Genomic DNA, 16262 nt, shown 5'->3' with positions numbered 1-16262 from the left:
ATTCCCTAGGAACTCCCATCAGACCATCTAAAGAAAAGTGTATTAGTTGAAAAGCTTTCATAATAGTGTTCCTTTCATCCCACCAATGACCATGCTGTCTGGAGATGATGAGAGAGTTGGATTTCAGTATCTAGAAAGACTCAATCGGGGGTCCATTTTATACCCCCAAGTCCACATTCCTGATCTGGCTCATAGATTTTGCAAACTAAGGGGAACTTGCAAGAACTGAAAAACTGCACGTCTTAATAGGATAATGTGAGCAGTAGGATGATATACGCAGATCCACCATGAAGTATTTATTATCTGTAGACTGGGACAAGATAAACTCCCATAAAGAACATGGATGACAGAGATTGACATCGTTGCACAATTATTATATGTTGAGCAAGGGTTCTTTCAGATTTATGGCCTTTAACGCCAAGAAAATAGAGGAGACAGCACAGCTAAGGGAGGGCAAAGGAATTAGGGAGGGCTAACATTCCTTTCACGAAGAGTCGGACACGACTAAACGACTAAACGACAACAACAACATTCCTTTGCCCACATAGGATGAGGCTATAAAAATGGGGTTGAAATTGTGCAGAACCATCCTACTGTCCTGCTTTGTTTTTGCTTCTTCCACTTTTGCAGGTGAGCAGCCAAATGCCCTTCACCCCTTCCTCGTCCGTCCCCCCGCTCCATTTTTCACACTTCAGTCTTTCTTTCCTTCCCTATCTTCCTATGTTCTCCTTTACCTATCCTGGTAAAGGCATCACTTTTGCTCTGGCAGCAGAAGGCAGGGAGTGGGGAGGGGCGGGGAATGGTTCCCCAGCCCCCCTACCCTCTTACAAAAGCAGCTGCCTGCCAAGAGGTGGCAGTTCCTGCGAGACACTGAATAGCAGGATTTGGCCCTGCTAAGGCTGTGTGTGTTCCATCTGCTTGATAAGTCCAGGACACACCCAAGCCAGCAAACCAGCATTAGTGCTGGGGAAGGAGAGGATATAAACCAAACAAGTTGGGGACGTCAGAGGCAGCAGAGTGGGAGGCAGGTGAGCCTGGAGGAGTAGGGAGAGGTAGAGAATTAAAAACCTAGTCCTGTGTCCTATTCCAAGAAGCTTCTGGTTCTGTGAGTTACTGAATATCACAATTAATGTGTTTTATTGTGTGTGGCAGTGTTAGAAACTGAGATATGAAAGCTAGGAGCTAAATGGCACCTTAAAAACCAAGGCTATGGGTGCCGCAACGGAATATCTAGGCACACTTTTTTTTTAATAACAAGAATACAAAGCTGAAAATGAATGATCTGCAGCTAAAACCTTATGTTCATTTTTTAACATGGTCTAGTCCTCATCTGAAGACTGCAAGAAACAACAACAACAAAGCCATACTTCCCCTAATATTCTTAAGAGGGTCCCTTAGAGGGTGGCTGGACGTGGGGAGGCAGAAAAAGTTTCTCCTTTCCTTTCAGCAGTGGCAGTTTTAATCTGAAATCTTAGGCAGTGTGGTGAATACAGCTCTACAGCCTTGAAGGAGGCGATAGCATGGCTGCTCCTGGGCCCCGGGGGGGGGGGAGCACTCCAGAGCTGCTGGTATTTAACAACTGCCCTCCAGTCGCAAATACTCACTTTTTTTTTAGCAGCGTCGTGGCCAATGCAGCTGCAGGCATTTCTAGAGGAAGCTGCTTATCATTTCAATTAGATCCCTTTCGTATTCATGGGAGGCAATAAATTTTCCACCTCCGCCTGCCCTTTTATAAGATTGGGACTTTCCCATAAACCACTCGTTTTACAAAGGCTCTTGAGCCCGCTTTGATTTTTCCTGAATATTTATGGTCACTTTCAGTTAAGACTGGATAGCAACATTGCAAGCAGAGAGGTCTTGGTACTGTCAAAAGCAACTTTTTCTTTGGACGAAGGCTGTCGGGTATTGGGCAGCGCAGTGAAGAACAATGAGTGCTCCAGAACAAGCTGACGCCGTGGAGATCTTGTTTCAGCACCAGTATGCATTTGTGATCTCAAAGGTAAGATCTGTGGTGGGTTTAGTCTGCAAAGTTTAAAACTTCCAGGGACTTTCAAACCTTCTGCTTGTTAATGGATGATGGGCTTAGCCAGGATTTATGTGTTGTTGTTTTTTTTGGGGGGGGGGAGGGCTGCAGGACACACTCCTGTCCTCGTCCTCTGCCTGGCTCTGTCTAGCAGATTTGGAATGAAATGTCTCAACTGTTAAGTATTCAGTGGTCTCTGTTTGCCCGAACTTGAGTCTGGACTAAGGATTCTGAGTCACTGTGTTCTGATTCGAATCATGATATCCAATCACAGAACATTTCCGGATTTGGGCCACTGCCATTGGCCCTTAAAGTATGAGTTACAATTCACAGCTTGGGAGTTTAGACAGCCCGTCACAATGAGAGTGGGAGTGGCCCAGGCCTTCAGAAATGTATATAAGCAGTTGCTTTGCCCCTGTTGTCCAATTCTGTTAGTTCAGTTGCTGTTATCGCTGTGTCTTGTTTTGTGGGAACCCGCCTAGGCTTCATCAGCAACAGTTGTTTAAAATTACTTTCTTTTGACCCCAAGTGCTCAGAAAAAATCTGTCATAATCTTCGGTCATTTGAAAACCAGGAAGTTAAAAAAATAAAAACAACAACACCAGGGAGTATATTTCATGCGGTAAACAAATTACAAAGAACATGGCCTTTTTAAATCTTAAGTTTAAAAAAAATCTAAACTAAAACAGGTTTTCTTGGATTTGCTGAAAACCTTTTCAACACTTCCTTCTCAAATTCCTCCTTTTTCTAATCCAGTTTTTCTGTGCTCACTTAGTAAGCATAGGCCATGGAGATGCTTCCCTGTTAGAGGAAGTGTCTATCTCTGTCCGAACCTCTTGTACCACTCATAAACAAAAATCTGAAGAACTCTGTCCCCCCCCCAGTGCTTTTTGCCAGCATTTTCTACAGCAGGGATGGAGAACCAGTGACCCTTCAGATGTTGTTGAAGTCCAGTTCCCTTCAGCTCTGGTCAGCATGGCCAATGATCGGGGACAATGGGAGTCACAACCCATGCCATCTGAAGGGCCACAATAATTTATGGTGATATTTTGTTTGTTTCAAGAGCATCCTTCTAGAACTATAGACTATTTTGAACTCTTTCCTTTTGTACTCCCTCATTCCTTTTTGGATCCAGATTATGTTCACTGCCTCTGATCTTGGTGTATTTGATCTGCTTATGGAATCCAAGGCACCGTTAACTTCAGTGACTATTGCTGAACGTCTGGGTACCAGTCCCTTTGGGATGGAGAGGCTGCTGGAAGCCTGTGTGGGCTTGAAGTTCCTGCAAATGGAGAGGAAGGACAACCAAGGTAGTTACTACTTCCATCTTAGCATCTCTGGGGGGAGATCCCTAAGCAGTTAACCAAATTATCAAACCAAACCAAATCGTATAAACCAAAATCTAATGAATACAATCCAAGAAAGAGATCAGGAATACAGTAAATAAATTTATACCAGCAAACCAGAAACTGAACAGAGTAGCATTCAAATAAGCCTGTGGAAACATATGAGTTTTTAGGACACATCTGAGGCACACAGCAGACAGAACTTCCCAAATCACTTTGGAGAGTATTCAAGAGGAAATGCTTGTTTATTTAAAGCATTGTTACCCTAAAGGTAAAGGTAAAGGGACCCCTGACCATTAGGTCCAGTCGTGACCGACTCTGGGGTTGTGCGCTCATCTCGCATTATTGGCCGAGGGAGCCGGCGTACAGCTTCCAGGTCATGTGGCCAGCATGACAAAGCCGCTTCTGGCAAACCAGAGCAGCACATGGAAACGCCGTTTACCTTCCCGCTATAGCGGTTCCTATTTATCTACTTGCACTTTGACGTGCTTTCGAACTGCTAGGTTGGCAGGAGCTGGGACCAAGCAACGGGAGCTCACCCCGTCACAGGGATTCGAACCACCGACCTTCTGATCAGCAAGCCCTAGGCTCAGTGGTTTAGCCCACTTCAGCAATAATAATAATAATAATTAATAAATAAAAGCTTTCCCACAGAGCTGTAGTTGTTTCCCTTTTATGCAGCTGCTGTGTTGTATAAACAGGTTACAGGTGGTGGTTTTTTTTTTTGCTGGGGGGGGGGAGAAGGGTTTTTCATGCCACCATGCCTGCCATTTCATGCATTTTGTTCCTGCATAATTGGTTAAGGGAATTGGACTTTGGCGATAATTGCAAAAAAAATAATCTTTTGTCCCCTTTCTTTTTAAGCTCTTTATGGAAATACAGACATTGCCAATCTCTACCTTGCCAAATCAAGCTTGAAGTCTCAGTATCATTCCATGAAGTTCACTTCTGAATTTGTCTATCCGGGTATGCAGTACTTAGCCGATTCTGTGAGGTGAGGAGAAGGATATCGCTAAAGTAGGAAACTGCCACCTAAAGCCGTGCCACAGTGCTGAGGCTGGTTAGCTCAATTTCCCAGGTGCAACTATTGGCACTTCCGCACTAGGGCTGACTCCAGGTGAGCAGTTCCTAGTGCTTCCCTTTCTGTTGCTCATCTCTTGAAAGATACAGGCAGAACTGCAACTGCTTTTTGACTCTGCTGGGCCAGCATTGTGGTTTTCCTCTGTCTGCATGCTGCTGTCTTCTGTCTACAGCAGCTGCCCTGACATAATTGTTGTGGGTGGAGCCTTTCGAAGCTCAAGGCACATTCACGATTGCCCTTATGGGTAGTGCCTTTTCAGGACCCTCATTTATTGGCTCAAAATTAATCTCTTAATATCTGCTAAGCCACTTACCAGTGAATGGGGCATATAGTGCCCTATCACGAAAAATACTACGATTTTATTTTAAACGGCGATTGGAAAGAGCAACACTGCAATTAGGCATGTTGCTAAAATGGAAGTGAAAGGGGTTTTCTTTTGTAGTATAGCATTCTTCTTTATATTTTTCGAATATAAGCTATTTTATTTTGTATATATTCAAACTGTTAGTTTCAATTGTAAATTGATAAATTTAGGTCACTGTTTAATGTTTGGTTTTCTATTGCTTTGAATTAATAATTTATATTGTTTTATGTAAAGTGCTTAGAAGTCTAAGAATATATACATCCAGGAGAAATTGGTTCAATTCTTGTCTAGTGACTAATTTGAGATTTAAAAATAGATTTGGAATCACTGAGATGTGTAAGCTACTCAGAAAACTCTGGTTATACGGTGGTATATACTTGTCATGAACAAACAAAGCTGTGATTGTTAGTCAACCTTGACAACACATATAATTTTTTTAAATGTACTTTATTCGGCAATATTTATATATTGCTTAATGAAAAAAACCCTCAACAGGATACAATAGTATAAATATTTCATTAAAAAGATGGATAACATGATAATGGTATGTATTGCATTCATTATGGGTTTGTTGTATGTGTGTGTGTGTGTTCCGCTCAATTTTCATTTAATTAAAATGAATATTCTTTTTCAGAGAAGGAAAGAGTCAGACTGATAGAGTATATGGCATTTCCGGAAAAGATTGGATTGACTCTCTTAACAGGTAAAAAAAGAGAAGGTTTTCCACATCTTGCTTTTGGAAGAATGGAGAAAACCTGGGATGCTTCTTGTCGAGGTAACCATTGCCGTTGCAATTTGTGTGAAACATATTGCTAGCTTGTATTCACAGTTCCAGTGTTTTCTCTATTCATTGTTGCCTTTCCCCTCTCCAAATGTTATCAGATTATTGGGAAATTTCTTACCACATGCCAAACTTGGCTTCCTGTTTTATGCATGTGTGAGGGTGACGTCTGCAACCAGGGCTTATATTATGCAGCTTAGTTGTGCAGAATATCCTGGTTTGCCTCCACTATGCTCCAATATTGAAGCAGAATTGCATCTGGTCTTCACAAATGGCTTTTTCAGAGTCTTTTCATGGGTACAATGCAGTTTGCCATTACTGTATCCAGAGATCAGTCTATGCTCAGGCCAGATGCATCTACACCTCATTTTGGGTACGTGGATCAGGATACTGCATTGGAATAAGATCTGCAAGCTCTCGTTACTGGTGGAGAATGGAGGTCCTGTGCCAATTAACAATTCCTGAAGTTGGAATGTTGTGGCTGGTTGGGAAAGAGAATCTGAAAGCATGTGTCAAAAAAATTCAAGGGTTGCTGATGAGGAAGATAAAAAGACTCCATTTCAGCCCTTCGTTGTGTTCAGGGGTCCTGAATGGACAGAGTTAAGGATTCATTAGAGAGGATATCCCCCCTCTCTCCTCCCTCTTTCTCTGTGTTAAATCCTTAACAGGCAATATCATTTATCGGTATTTGTATACAACTTAACTAAAATATAGACTAAAAATGCACATACAATATTTATTCAGATATAATTAAGGAGCCAAATACTCAAAGATATTGTGCAGAATGCAACCAGCGATGCAACATGTTTAGGGAAGTGCCGGTAATTCAGACAGATACAGATACGTTCTCAGAACTTTGATTTTAATTTGTTACATTAATGCAAGAGACAAAGCGCTTCATTCACTAGCTTCAGTTGTGTCTTCCTGATGGGTGAAAGTTTTCATTTCATTGTGCCATAGCTCACAGCTCTTGCATTGTAAACCTGCATGTGACACGATGACTGTCTCACTTTGCTTTGTGGTTGTTGTTTTTTAAAGACTGTAAAAAATAAAAGAGAGATGAGACTATTGCGAAGTGTAATCAGAAGAATGTTGAAGTTTTGACATGCTCTAAATTGGGAAGCGGGGTTTAACCAAAGAAGCAGGTTATGGAGGTGCATGGAACAGCTGTGAACAGCTGTGCAAATGCTGAGAAAACAATCAATCAACCAACCAACCAACGACCAGCACACACACATAAAACATAAAAAGGAAAACATTCAGATATATGATCTAGGTGCATGGAACAGCTGTGCAAATGCTGAGAAAACAAACTATTCTGTTTGTCTATGAGAGGTATAGATACATTGAATTATAGGAACATCATTAATTAATTTTGTATGCTGCCCTTAATTAACCGAGCCTCCCCCCCACTCAATCTCATTGCACTCTGTGTGCTTGTCGCACAACACACCAACCCTGAAAGTCAGTTGAACTATATTATTTTCCATTCAGCAGCCTAACAGCCCACGGATAGAAACTATTTTTTTAGGCTGTTGGTACAACTGATTACACTTCTATATCTTCTGCCCAAGGGTAGAAGATTAAAGAGGTGTTGGCCAGGGTGTGAACCATCCCTGAGAATTTTTCTCGTTCTCCTAAGGCATCGATCCCTTGTGATGTCATCTAGCGGGCTCAGGGGACAGCCCATGTGCTGTGTTCACCACCCTCTGTAAAGACTTTCTGTCTGTGGCTGTCAAGCCAACATGTGATACAATATGAGAGGACACTTTCTATTGTGGACTGGTAGAAGGATGTCATCAATTGTTGTTTAACGTTGTTCTTTCGCAAGACCCTGAGGAAATGGAGGCTCTGTTGGGCCTTCCTAACCATAATTATATTGTTTTTTCCAAGTGAGGTCTTCACTAAGGTAAACTCCCAGGAAATTAAAGGAATAGACTCTCTCCACATAACCCCCCCCCCGATATACAACGGGGCTAGTTCCCCTCTCTTCCTCTGAAAGTCCAACACCATCTCCTTTGTCTTGCTAATATTTAGGTGCAAGTTATTCTATAGGCATAGGGACGCGGGTTAAACCACAGAGCCTAGGGCTTCCCGATCAGAAGGTCGACGGTTCGAATCCCCGCGACGGGGTGAGCTCCCGTTGCTCGGTCCCAGCTCCTGCTAACCTAGCAGTTCGAAAGCACGTCAAAGTACAAGTAGATAAAAAGGTACCACTCCGACGGGAAGGTAAACAGCATTTCCCTGCACTGCTCTGGTTCGCCAGAAGTGGCTTTGTCATACTGGCCACATGACCTGGAAGCTGTACGCCAGCTCCCTCGGCCAATAACGCAAGATGAGCGCCACAACCCCAGAGTCGGTCACGACTGGACCTAATGGTCAGGGGTTCCTTTACCTTTACCTTTATTCTCTAGGCACCATGTAGATACTTTTTGAACCTGTATGCTGATTCATCTCCACCTGTAATTAGACCCATTATGGTAGTATCATCTGCAAACTTAATAATTGCAGTAGATGGATCACATGAAATAGTCATATGTATACAACGAGTACAGGTAGGGACTCAGCACACATCCCTATGGGGTGCCAGTGCTGAGCTTCAGGGAGGTAGATGTAACAGGCCCAATCCTCACTGTTTGTGTCCGATCCCTCAAAGTCTTTAATCCAGTCACAGATGGTAGAAGAAAGGTCTAGTTCCATCAGCTTTTTTATAAGAATGTCTGGAAGGATGGTATTAAAAGCCGAGCTATAATCAAAGATCTTCCAAAGATCAGAGTGGTTCACAACATAAAAGTACAAAATGAGAACACAAAATGCATAATAAAACAAAACAAAAACAAGCCAATAATCCCCTTCCCATAAACACATTTAAAATGCCATGGAATGTTTAATCCGCCTGGTTTGAGAAATGCTTTTGCCCAGTGCGTAAAGCTTTAGTAATGCAGGCAGTGGGTGAGCTTCCCTAGGGAGAGCAGGGAGCCAACACAGAAAAGGCCTGTTCTCATGTTGCTGCCCTCCAGGCATCTCCTGGAGAAAGGGCTCAGGTGATGATCACAGGGTCTGGGTTGGTTTGTATGGGGAGAGGTATTGCAGTCCTGAGCTGTTAAGATTTTATATGTAAAATCAGCACTTTAAAATTGGGTCCAGAAACTAATTGGCAGCCAGTGCAGTCAGGCCAGGATCAGTATGATATGCTTACAATCTGCCCCTTGGTATAAGTGGGGAATAACAGGATCGGACCAAAGAAAATAAAATCTACCAACAGGGTGAACATTTTTAGAGTTGCTAAACGTCTACATGCAGCTAACAATGGGAAAGCAAGAGCATTTTGTGGAATACCGCTCTAGTCTGGAAGCAATTTTTGTATGAAACTTTTGTGTCTTTTATATGCCAATGCGATTTTGAATTACTAGATCCAAGAGTGGGCTGCAAAAAACCTTCATGGATGCTATGCATGCAAACTGGCATCTGTTTGGCCGAGAAATGATGGCTGCATTTGATCTTTCGCATTTCCCGCTTGTTTGTGATGTGGGAGGTAAGTGCTGTAAATTCCACGATATCGTCCTTTACTACTAGCTCAAAATCGTAAAGCAGGAAGAATAAAAAGGAGGAAAGTGCTACAGGTGTGTTTCTGATTTGTGAAGGGAAGGCAAAAATGGGTAGAGTGGATAACAGAGTGAAAGGATCCATGACTATGAGTGATGGAGAAAGCCAAGCAGGAAGAACGCTGCAAAACAAGAGAATGAATTAGACAAATAGAAACTCATTAACATCTTTCAAACTACAGTACTTTGATGCTACTTCTGTTTAGTCCTGCAGTATCAAGAGCAATGGGAGAAACAGGGTTTGTCCACACTGGAGATTACTGTGCATATGCTGCTGTTTGCATTCTCATTCAATTCAATTTTATTCGACCGTCAGTCAGAAATAAACATTTATCCATACAAAATTTAAAACATCTAGACATTTAACATCTAAACATCTAAAAAACTTACAACTGAAACCGACAATAAATTAGGCTATACATTTAGACCCACGTCGGCGCTGTCAATTTTAACCTAACGACGCTTAAGGGCCAAAAAAAGAAAATTGGCCACCAAGGAGGCTGTTGTTCCAGTAACATTATTCAGTAAAAACAAAACCTTTCTTTCTCTGGCTACTACAGGGCTAAGTTGGCATAGGAGTGGGTCTATAAATTTTTGTCTAAGGTCTGCACAAAAAGGGCAGGTCAAAAGAATATTTTCAGTTGACTCAATCACTCCCAGGGAACAATGACAAGTTCTCTGGTCATATGGGACTCTCCTGTACCTTCCCAACATAACCGCCAATTCGAGGACATTTAATCTGGCAGCTGTGAGAAGTCTATGGTATTCCACGTAGTGGATTTCTGTGAGATAAGGGGCTGGTGTAATCTGATCTGATTCCCCAAGAACATCCCTGGTTTCACCAGGGCTATGTCCTCTTATCTAGCAATGTCACTCAATCTTTGCGAGATCACAGCTCTGGCTTGGCTATATGTCATAGATTCCAGATAGAGGTGTGACAATCCGCAGACCTGCACTTCCTTTATGATCTCCTTTTCCCACGATGATTGGAAAGCATCTCTCAATATCAAGGGTGCCATGCCCACCGGGTTAAAGCATAGCTTGAGCCATAGCCAGAGTTTTGCCTTCAAGGCCACATACCGGCATTCTCATTTAATTTGTGTAGCCCACATGATGAAATGGTCTAACAACAGATGAAATGCTCTAACAGCAGCAATCTACATGCTTTCCTCCTGGAAATTTGGTACTTAATTGGCATAATAGAATTGACAAATTAGAAAGTGGGAGAAGCACACAAGCAAATGCCTTCTACATAGTTCTTTCCTTATTTCAGACATCATGATATATCAGTATGTTGTGATGTTTAGCTGGTGATGATAATGCTGTTGAAAACCAGACATCATTCAACCCTAGTTGCCAGCCACCTATCTGATGGTGCTACTCTTACATTTTTGCACAGGGTTGTTTGGATAAAGCTTTGCGATGCACAACATTTTCATTTTTTCTTTGTTTTCCCTTCAAGGATGTACTGGAGCATGTGCCAAGGAATATATTTCATTTTATCCAAATTCTACAGTGACAATTTTAGACCTACCTGAAGTGGTGGAACAAGCAAATAACCATTATGTGTCCCCGCAAGATCACCAGATTACTTTCTATAAAGGTAAACTGTGGTTTTCCAAGAGCTTACATTGGTTAGATCACTCTTCTTTTAACAAGCAAGATAGCAAAACTCTAGGGTAGGAATTGGGATCTGTGCTCCTCCAAAGGCTGTTGAACTATGGCTCCCAGCATCCCTGACAATTGGCCATTCTGATTGGGACTGATGGGAGTTGGAGTCCAACATCATCTGAAGTCCACCGATTCCTTATCCATGCACTAGAACAGGCATCCCCAAACTGCGGCCCTCCAGATATTTTGGCCTACAACTCCCATGATCCCTAGCTAAGAGGACCAGTGGTCAGGGATGATGGGAATTGTAGTCCAAAACATCTGGAGGGTCGAAGTTTGGGGATGCCTGCACTAGAAGAAACAGCAGACAGCAGCTGGGCCTTAATAACTGTTGATTTCTGAAAGATACAGTGAATTATTCTTCCTTTAAGAAATTATACTTATTTTCTACCTATTCTATTACAGGGGACTTTTTTAAAGACCCAATTCCAGAAGCTGACCTCTATATTTTGGCTAGGGTCCTGCACGACTGGGCTGATGAGAAGTGTGTGCAGCTACTAACCAGACTGCACAAGGCCTGCAAACCTGGTATGTGTATTTATACAGTGAACAGATCAATGAACAGCGCAAAGGGGGAGCAGGAGCAACCAAGGGTGGAAGCCCAAGAGAGCCTCTCACATACCCTTCGTTGCCCAAATGCAACACAACAGCCCCTCAGTGCTGCCAGTGGGTTACTGCCACCACCCTTCCACTTACTCCTGCATCCCCAGGTGGGAGGGGACCTGGGATGCACTAAAGTAGGCACCCCCAAACTCCGGCCCTCCAGATGTTTTGGACTACAATTCCCATCCTCCCCGACCACTGGCCCTGTTAGCTAGGGATCATGGGAGTTGTAGGCCAAAATATCTAGAGGGCCGTGGTTTGGGGATGCCTGCACTAAAGTAACTGCATTTCAAATGCTCCTTATGTTACTTACAGCGTAAAGGTAGTCAACACTCCCTCTTGACTCTGCAGACTCTGCTGGTCACTTACAACTCCATTCCTAAGTGCCAAGCATCTAGGCATGTGTAGGGCTGCCATATATCCGGGTTTTCCCGGACAAGTCTGGGAATCGAGTAGCAAAATTGCGTCCGTTTTTCACTGAATAGGCAAAGTGTCTGTGAAAACCCGGACATATGGCAAGTGGGGCTATAGGCAATAACACACACTTCAGCAGAGAAATTGAGAAACTTTATTAAGAGGAAAAGGTGGAGGGAAAGCAGGCAGAATGTCAAAACGGAATACAAAATAAACCCGAGCTCTGTGACTCTAAAACTGGACTAATCCTAGCCTGCTCACTACAATAATGGGAAGCTCAGGCCTTTCTTCAGAGAAGGCAGGGAGACAGAAGAGCTAAAGGTACCATGCAAATTGGGCCCTTGTTACTCAAAGCCTTGCTGCACTGCCCCTCATTTGCCCATGCCACCCGGGTTCAACTGCATAGCTTCTGATCCCAGAATGCTTGGGTGAATTAAGATGAACTCTTTCCTTATTTCAGTTTTGAAATAAGTAATCTGCATATTTTGGAAAGTGGTATGTCTTTCTGTCCATCTATATTCTATGGGTTCAGCTGCCTCTCGAGATCATTGCCAAATGTGGCACAAGGGTTACCGAACTGAGGTTGGCGGACTTAGCTGATGTTTGGGTGTCTGGTGCCATTTTGAATCAAGATGGTGAATTGAAAAACCACCCATTTGTTGGCATAGCTTCACCCACCTCTCGAGATATCATCACCCAACTTGGCATGGGGGTTCCTGAGGCGAGGCAGCGGTCTTTGATGATGTTTGGCCAATGGGAGCCATTTTGAATCAAGATGGCAGACTGAAACATGACTTTGGCATGTTCTCCGCCCGGCCCGCCTCATTGAATCGGGTCCAGGTCAGGTTGAAGCACTGATTTGGTATGTGTGTGCATGTGTCTGTGTGCAATCCTGAAATTCAAAAATTACACTATCCATTTGAAAATCATAATATTTGTTGGTTTATTTGAATTCCTGGACAGTGTCAGGCATTTTCAGCTAATGATATATATCTTTTACTAACTTGGTGAAACGTATTTTGAAACAGGTGGTGGAGTGTTAGTAGTGGAAATGGTCCTCAGCGAAGATAGAAAGGGGCCGGTAAGGTGCCAACTACACTCTGTGTTGATGCTACTCCTTACCGAAGGCCAAGAACGAACCTCATCAGAGTACAATGTACTGCTTAGTGCAGCTGGATTCAAAGAGATTCAACAAAAGAAAATGAGCTTCTATGATGCCATTTTAGCAAGAAAATAATATCGACCGTACTGTTAGGTTTTTCCTTTAAGCCTGATGTGGTCAATGGTGCTACACAGAGATGTGTGTTTGTAACCTTGATCTGAATATTAAAACACCTGTGAGCTTTTGCTAATTTGAATAATTGAAGGTAGAGTTTGCTTACTGTCATGTGATTGGGCAATTGACTATTTTGAATTCTGTATTTAAGCTACCCAAATGGTTCATGGGTGTGGTGGTGATGTATTGTGAAATGAGAGGAATGGAGTAGAGGTGTGTGGTGTATATTGTAAATAAAAGCAAGCAAAGATACTGAAGACGACTTTGTTATTTCGTCGACCCTGCCACTGTTGCCACTCGGTTGGTGCGTATTTTGCGAAACACGTACTTCATTCTTCTTCAATTCAAAAGGAAACTGGAATAATAATTCATTTTCTCAGCCTACTGTTCTAAACACCAGTTTATTTCAAAATAAAAAAATATGACACAGCAGTACAGTATTTATTTCACAAATTGTAATATCTCTTGCAGTAAGATACTCCCTTGAATGGTTTTGTTTGATTCAGGGTAGTTTGGAAGCAGGACTTTTTTTCAGCTGGAACTCCAGGACCTCTCAGATGGGCCAGTCGCCATTATAAGAGAACAAGGGAGGTGTTCAGTGCGAGTTCCGGCACCTCTTTTTCTAGAATAATAGCACTGCTTAGAAGCATTCCAATATTGCCTCTCCCAGTCAGTTTATGCCATTTTGGATAGGGACCAGTCTTTGCTTATGTTAATCTGAATTTAAAATTGCTATGTATATTGAGTGATACATCATCTCTGTGGAAGATCAAATAGCTGTGGAAAGCCTGAAGTTTATTGAACTTGTTTTGACATGAAAGGTTTTTGACTATAAACGGGCAGCTCCCAGTTCTGGGGTTTGAGCTGTGTAATACCTCTGGATAGGTTATGCACCCTTCTTTGAAGGACAAGGTATGAAGATCCATCATTGTCATTAGAGGCCCAGGTGATCTCTGGGGTGACCATTACGAACTTTGGTTGGTGTACCAGCTACAACAGTCCTAGGAGGGAGATATCATTTCCTCCAACATTCCTCATATGAAAATGGGAACTGTCCATTCTCCATCATTATCGTTGCTTGAGCATTTTCTCCTAGTCAAGTACAAGTGTTATTAGAGGAAACACACAAAACTGTAGTACGGTATTTAAGCACAGAAATCTTTGATTTTTTTGTTTTGCATTTAAGGAAGCCTAAGGGGGAAAATAAAACCCCAAATGAATAAATACCACTAACGGTGTGTACACATACACAACGTTAACAATTAATACAATGTAATAAAAATAAACATTATTATAAATAAAAACAACATGGGTGAAATGTCTTTATTACCAAGCAATTGCTCTTCGTTGCTATTGCTTCCACTTTCAACTGGAGTTTTTAAGCAACAAAACTTCCTACCCTTAGAGAAAATTCATGCTGCTACTGAAGGCCATAATGTGAGCCCAGCCAATCCCCATTTCAGCTTAAGCTTGTTGAGAAGTTTTCTGTTTTTTTGCTATGTCTGCCACCAGACTACAACCCCCAGTGCCTCTGACCACAAGCCATGTAGATTGAGGCTTCCCATTGACTGCCTCGCTGCCCAGCTGTTGTCTGCATCCAGGGCCGTCTTAAGCCTATCCAGCGCCGGGTTCAAAGATCCCTCTGGTGCCCCCCCCCATTTCCCAGAGTTGCTGACCTTTGTGCTGCATGAAGAAGGGCCTTTTCCACTTATCTCTGTCTTGAATCTCCCAATATTCAGCTTCGCGGGATGGCCGCGACTTCGAGTGTTAGGTGAGAGAGGGAGTAAAACACTTTCCTCTACCCACTTTCCTCATGATTGCCATGATCGTGTCACTTTTCCTGCGCCTTTTCCCCAAACCAAAAGAGCCCCAAAATTTTCCTCGCAGTGGAGTGGCTCCTCTGGCCCCTTTCATCCCACCCACTACTATAATTGCAGCAATTTCTCACCGCCCACATGGTGGGCGCCTCCACTCTGCACCCCTCAAGAGGCACGCGCCCCTCAGCCAAAGAGGTTCTGGCACCAAAGGCAGCAGGCATGGGCACCTTCCCCCACCATCACTCCTCCTCCTCCACGTGAGGCACCTGTGGGGGCGGAGCGGCCTCGCAGAGCAAGCAGCCGTGGACCCTTTTGCACCCATAGCAGCCCCCAGGCTTGCTTCCCACTCCCTGTCCTCCGGAGGTGGAGCCAGCAGCATCGGCGGCCACCACCGCCTCCTCCTCCTCCATCCCAACCCTGGTGGCAGCGCCCCCTGGTGGCCAGGCACCCTGGCGTATTGCGCCACCCAGCCCAGGCCTAGAGACGGCCCTGTCTGCACCACTCAGCTTTTCTTCTCAGCTAAGGCAGAGCCCTGGGAACACAACCCACCACTGTCTACCATTAGGCTGTGTTGGGAATTTAGGACTCTGCATGACAAAGTAAGGAGCAAAGATGGCTTAAGGGTCCTGGCATTTTCAGGGAAGTTGGAGACTATGAGATAGGGTTGCTATGTTGGTACATACATTGGTAGCCTCCTAATTACACTACTGCGGTGCTCTGTATGTGGGACTACCCTTGTGTCTGATTTGGAAGTTGCAGCTAGTGGGAAATTGCTCATTATTACATTTAGATCCCACCACCTTTCCTTTGAGGAGTTTAAGTTGACGTTCTCCTTACTTTCATTTTATTCTCGCAATGTTAGGTAGGTTAGGATGAGAGTTCTTGCAGGTGAGCTTCATGGTTGAGAGGAGATTTCAACCATGTTGTGGCAGATCCCACCGCTAACCACCAATTAATATGTAGCAGACTAGCCCTCTAACTACCCCCAGTGAAATATCGCAGGCCCACTGCATGGTATGCCAATTACACGAATTTCTGAAATTTACCACAGGCTATCTTGTGAGGGTCTTCTGTGAGGGAAAACTTGGTGATTTAGAGTCTTAGGCAGGAGTTGATCAAACAAGAAAAGTTTTAATTACAAAGAGAAGTTTGCAAAACAAAATTGGATCAGGACATGCATTATTTCAGGTAGAATTTAACCTGTTACTTAAAGCTAAATATAAAGATTTCACAGGCCTAAACACAGTAGTATATGCACAGCTTTTCTTAAACTTCGGTTGC

At 43.3% G+C, this 16262-nt stretch overlaps 1 protein-coding gene across 2 annotated transcripts; it reads left to right on the top strand.

The window, feature by feature from the left end:
- The first annotated feature begins 494 nt into the window (after positions 1-494).
- Positions 495-14471, top strand: LOC118085698 (acetylserotonin O-methyltransferase). Of its 2 annotated transcripts, none has more exons than XM_035116638.3 (9): positions 495-630; positions 1822-1999; positions 3159-3333; positions 4234-4363; positions 5449-5517; positions 9009-9130; positions 10663-10803; positions 11277-11399; positions 12917-14471. In XM_035116638.3, exons 2-9 carry the CDS (start codon positions 1928-1930, stop codon positions 13123-13125), a joined length of 1041 nt encoding a protein of 346 aa, XP_034972529.1. In that variant the 5' UTR covers positions 495-630; positions 1822-1927; the 3' UTR covers positions 13126-14471. The 2 variants fall into 2 exon arrangements, with proteins under 2 accessions (XP_034972529.1, XP_088523746.1); XM_088667620.1 differs by lacking the exon at positions 495-630 and adding an exon at positions 835-1028.
- The last annotated feature ends 1791 nt before the right edge of the window (positions 14472-16262 follow it).

Source organism: Zootoca vivipara, chromosome 4, assembly GCF_965207765.1.
Source record: "Zootoca vivipara chromosome 4, rZooViv2.hap1.1, whole genome shotgun sequence".
Taxonomy (NCBI): domain Eukaryota; kingdom Metazoa; phylum Chordata; class Lepidosauria; order Squamata; family Lacertidae; genus Zootoca; species Zootoca vivipara.
This window is presented reverse-complemented; position numbering and strand designations above follow the sequence as displayed.

Excerpts from the sequence above, each read along its gene's own strand:
- LOC118085698 (XM_035116638.3), top strand. The coding sequence starts at position 1,928 with ATGAGTGCTCCAGAACAAGCTGACGCCGTGGAGATCTTGTTTCAGCAC. Across the intron at positions 5,518-9,008 it reads TGGATTGACTCTCTTAACAG|ATCCAAGAGTGGGCTGCAAA; the intron begins GTAAAAAAAGAG and ends TTGAATTACTAG. Across the intron at positions 9,131-10,662 it reads GCTTGTTTGTGATGTGGGAG|GATGTACTGGAGCATGTGCC; the intron begins GTAAGTGCTGTA and ends TTTCCCTTCAAG.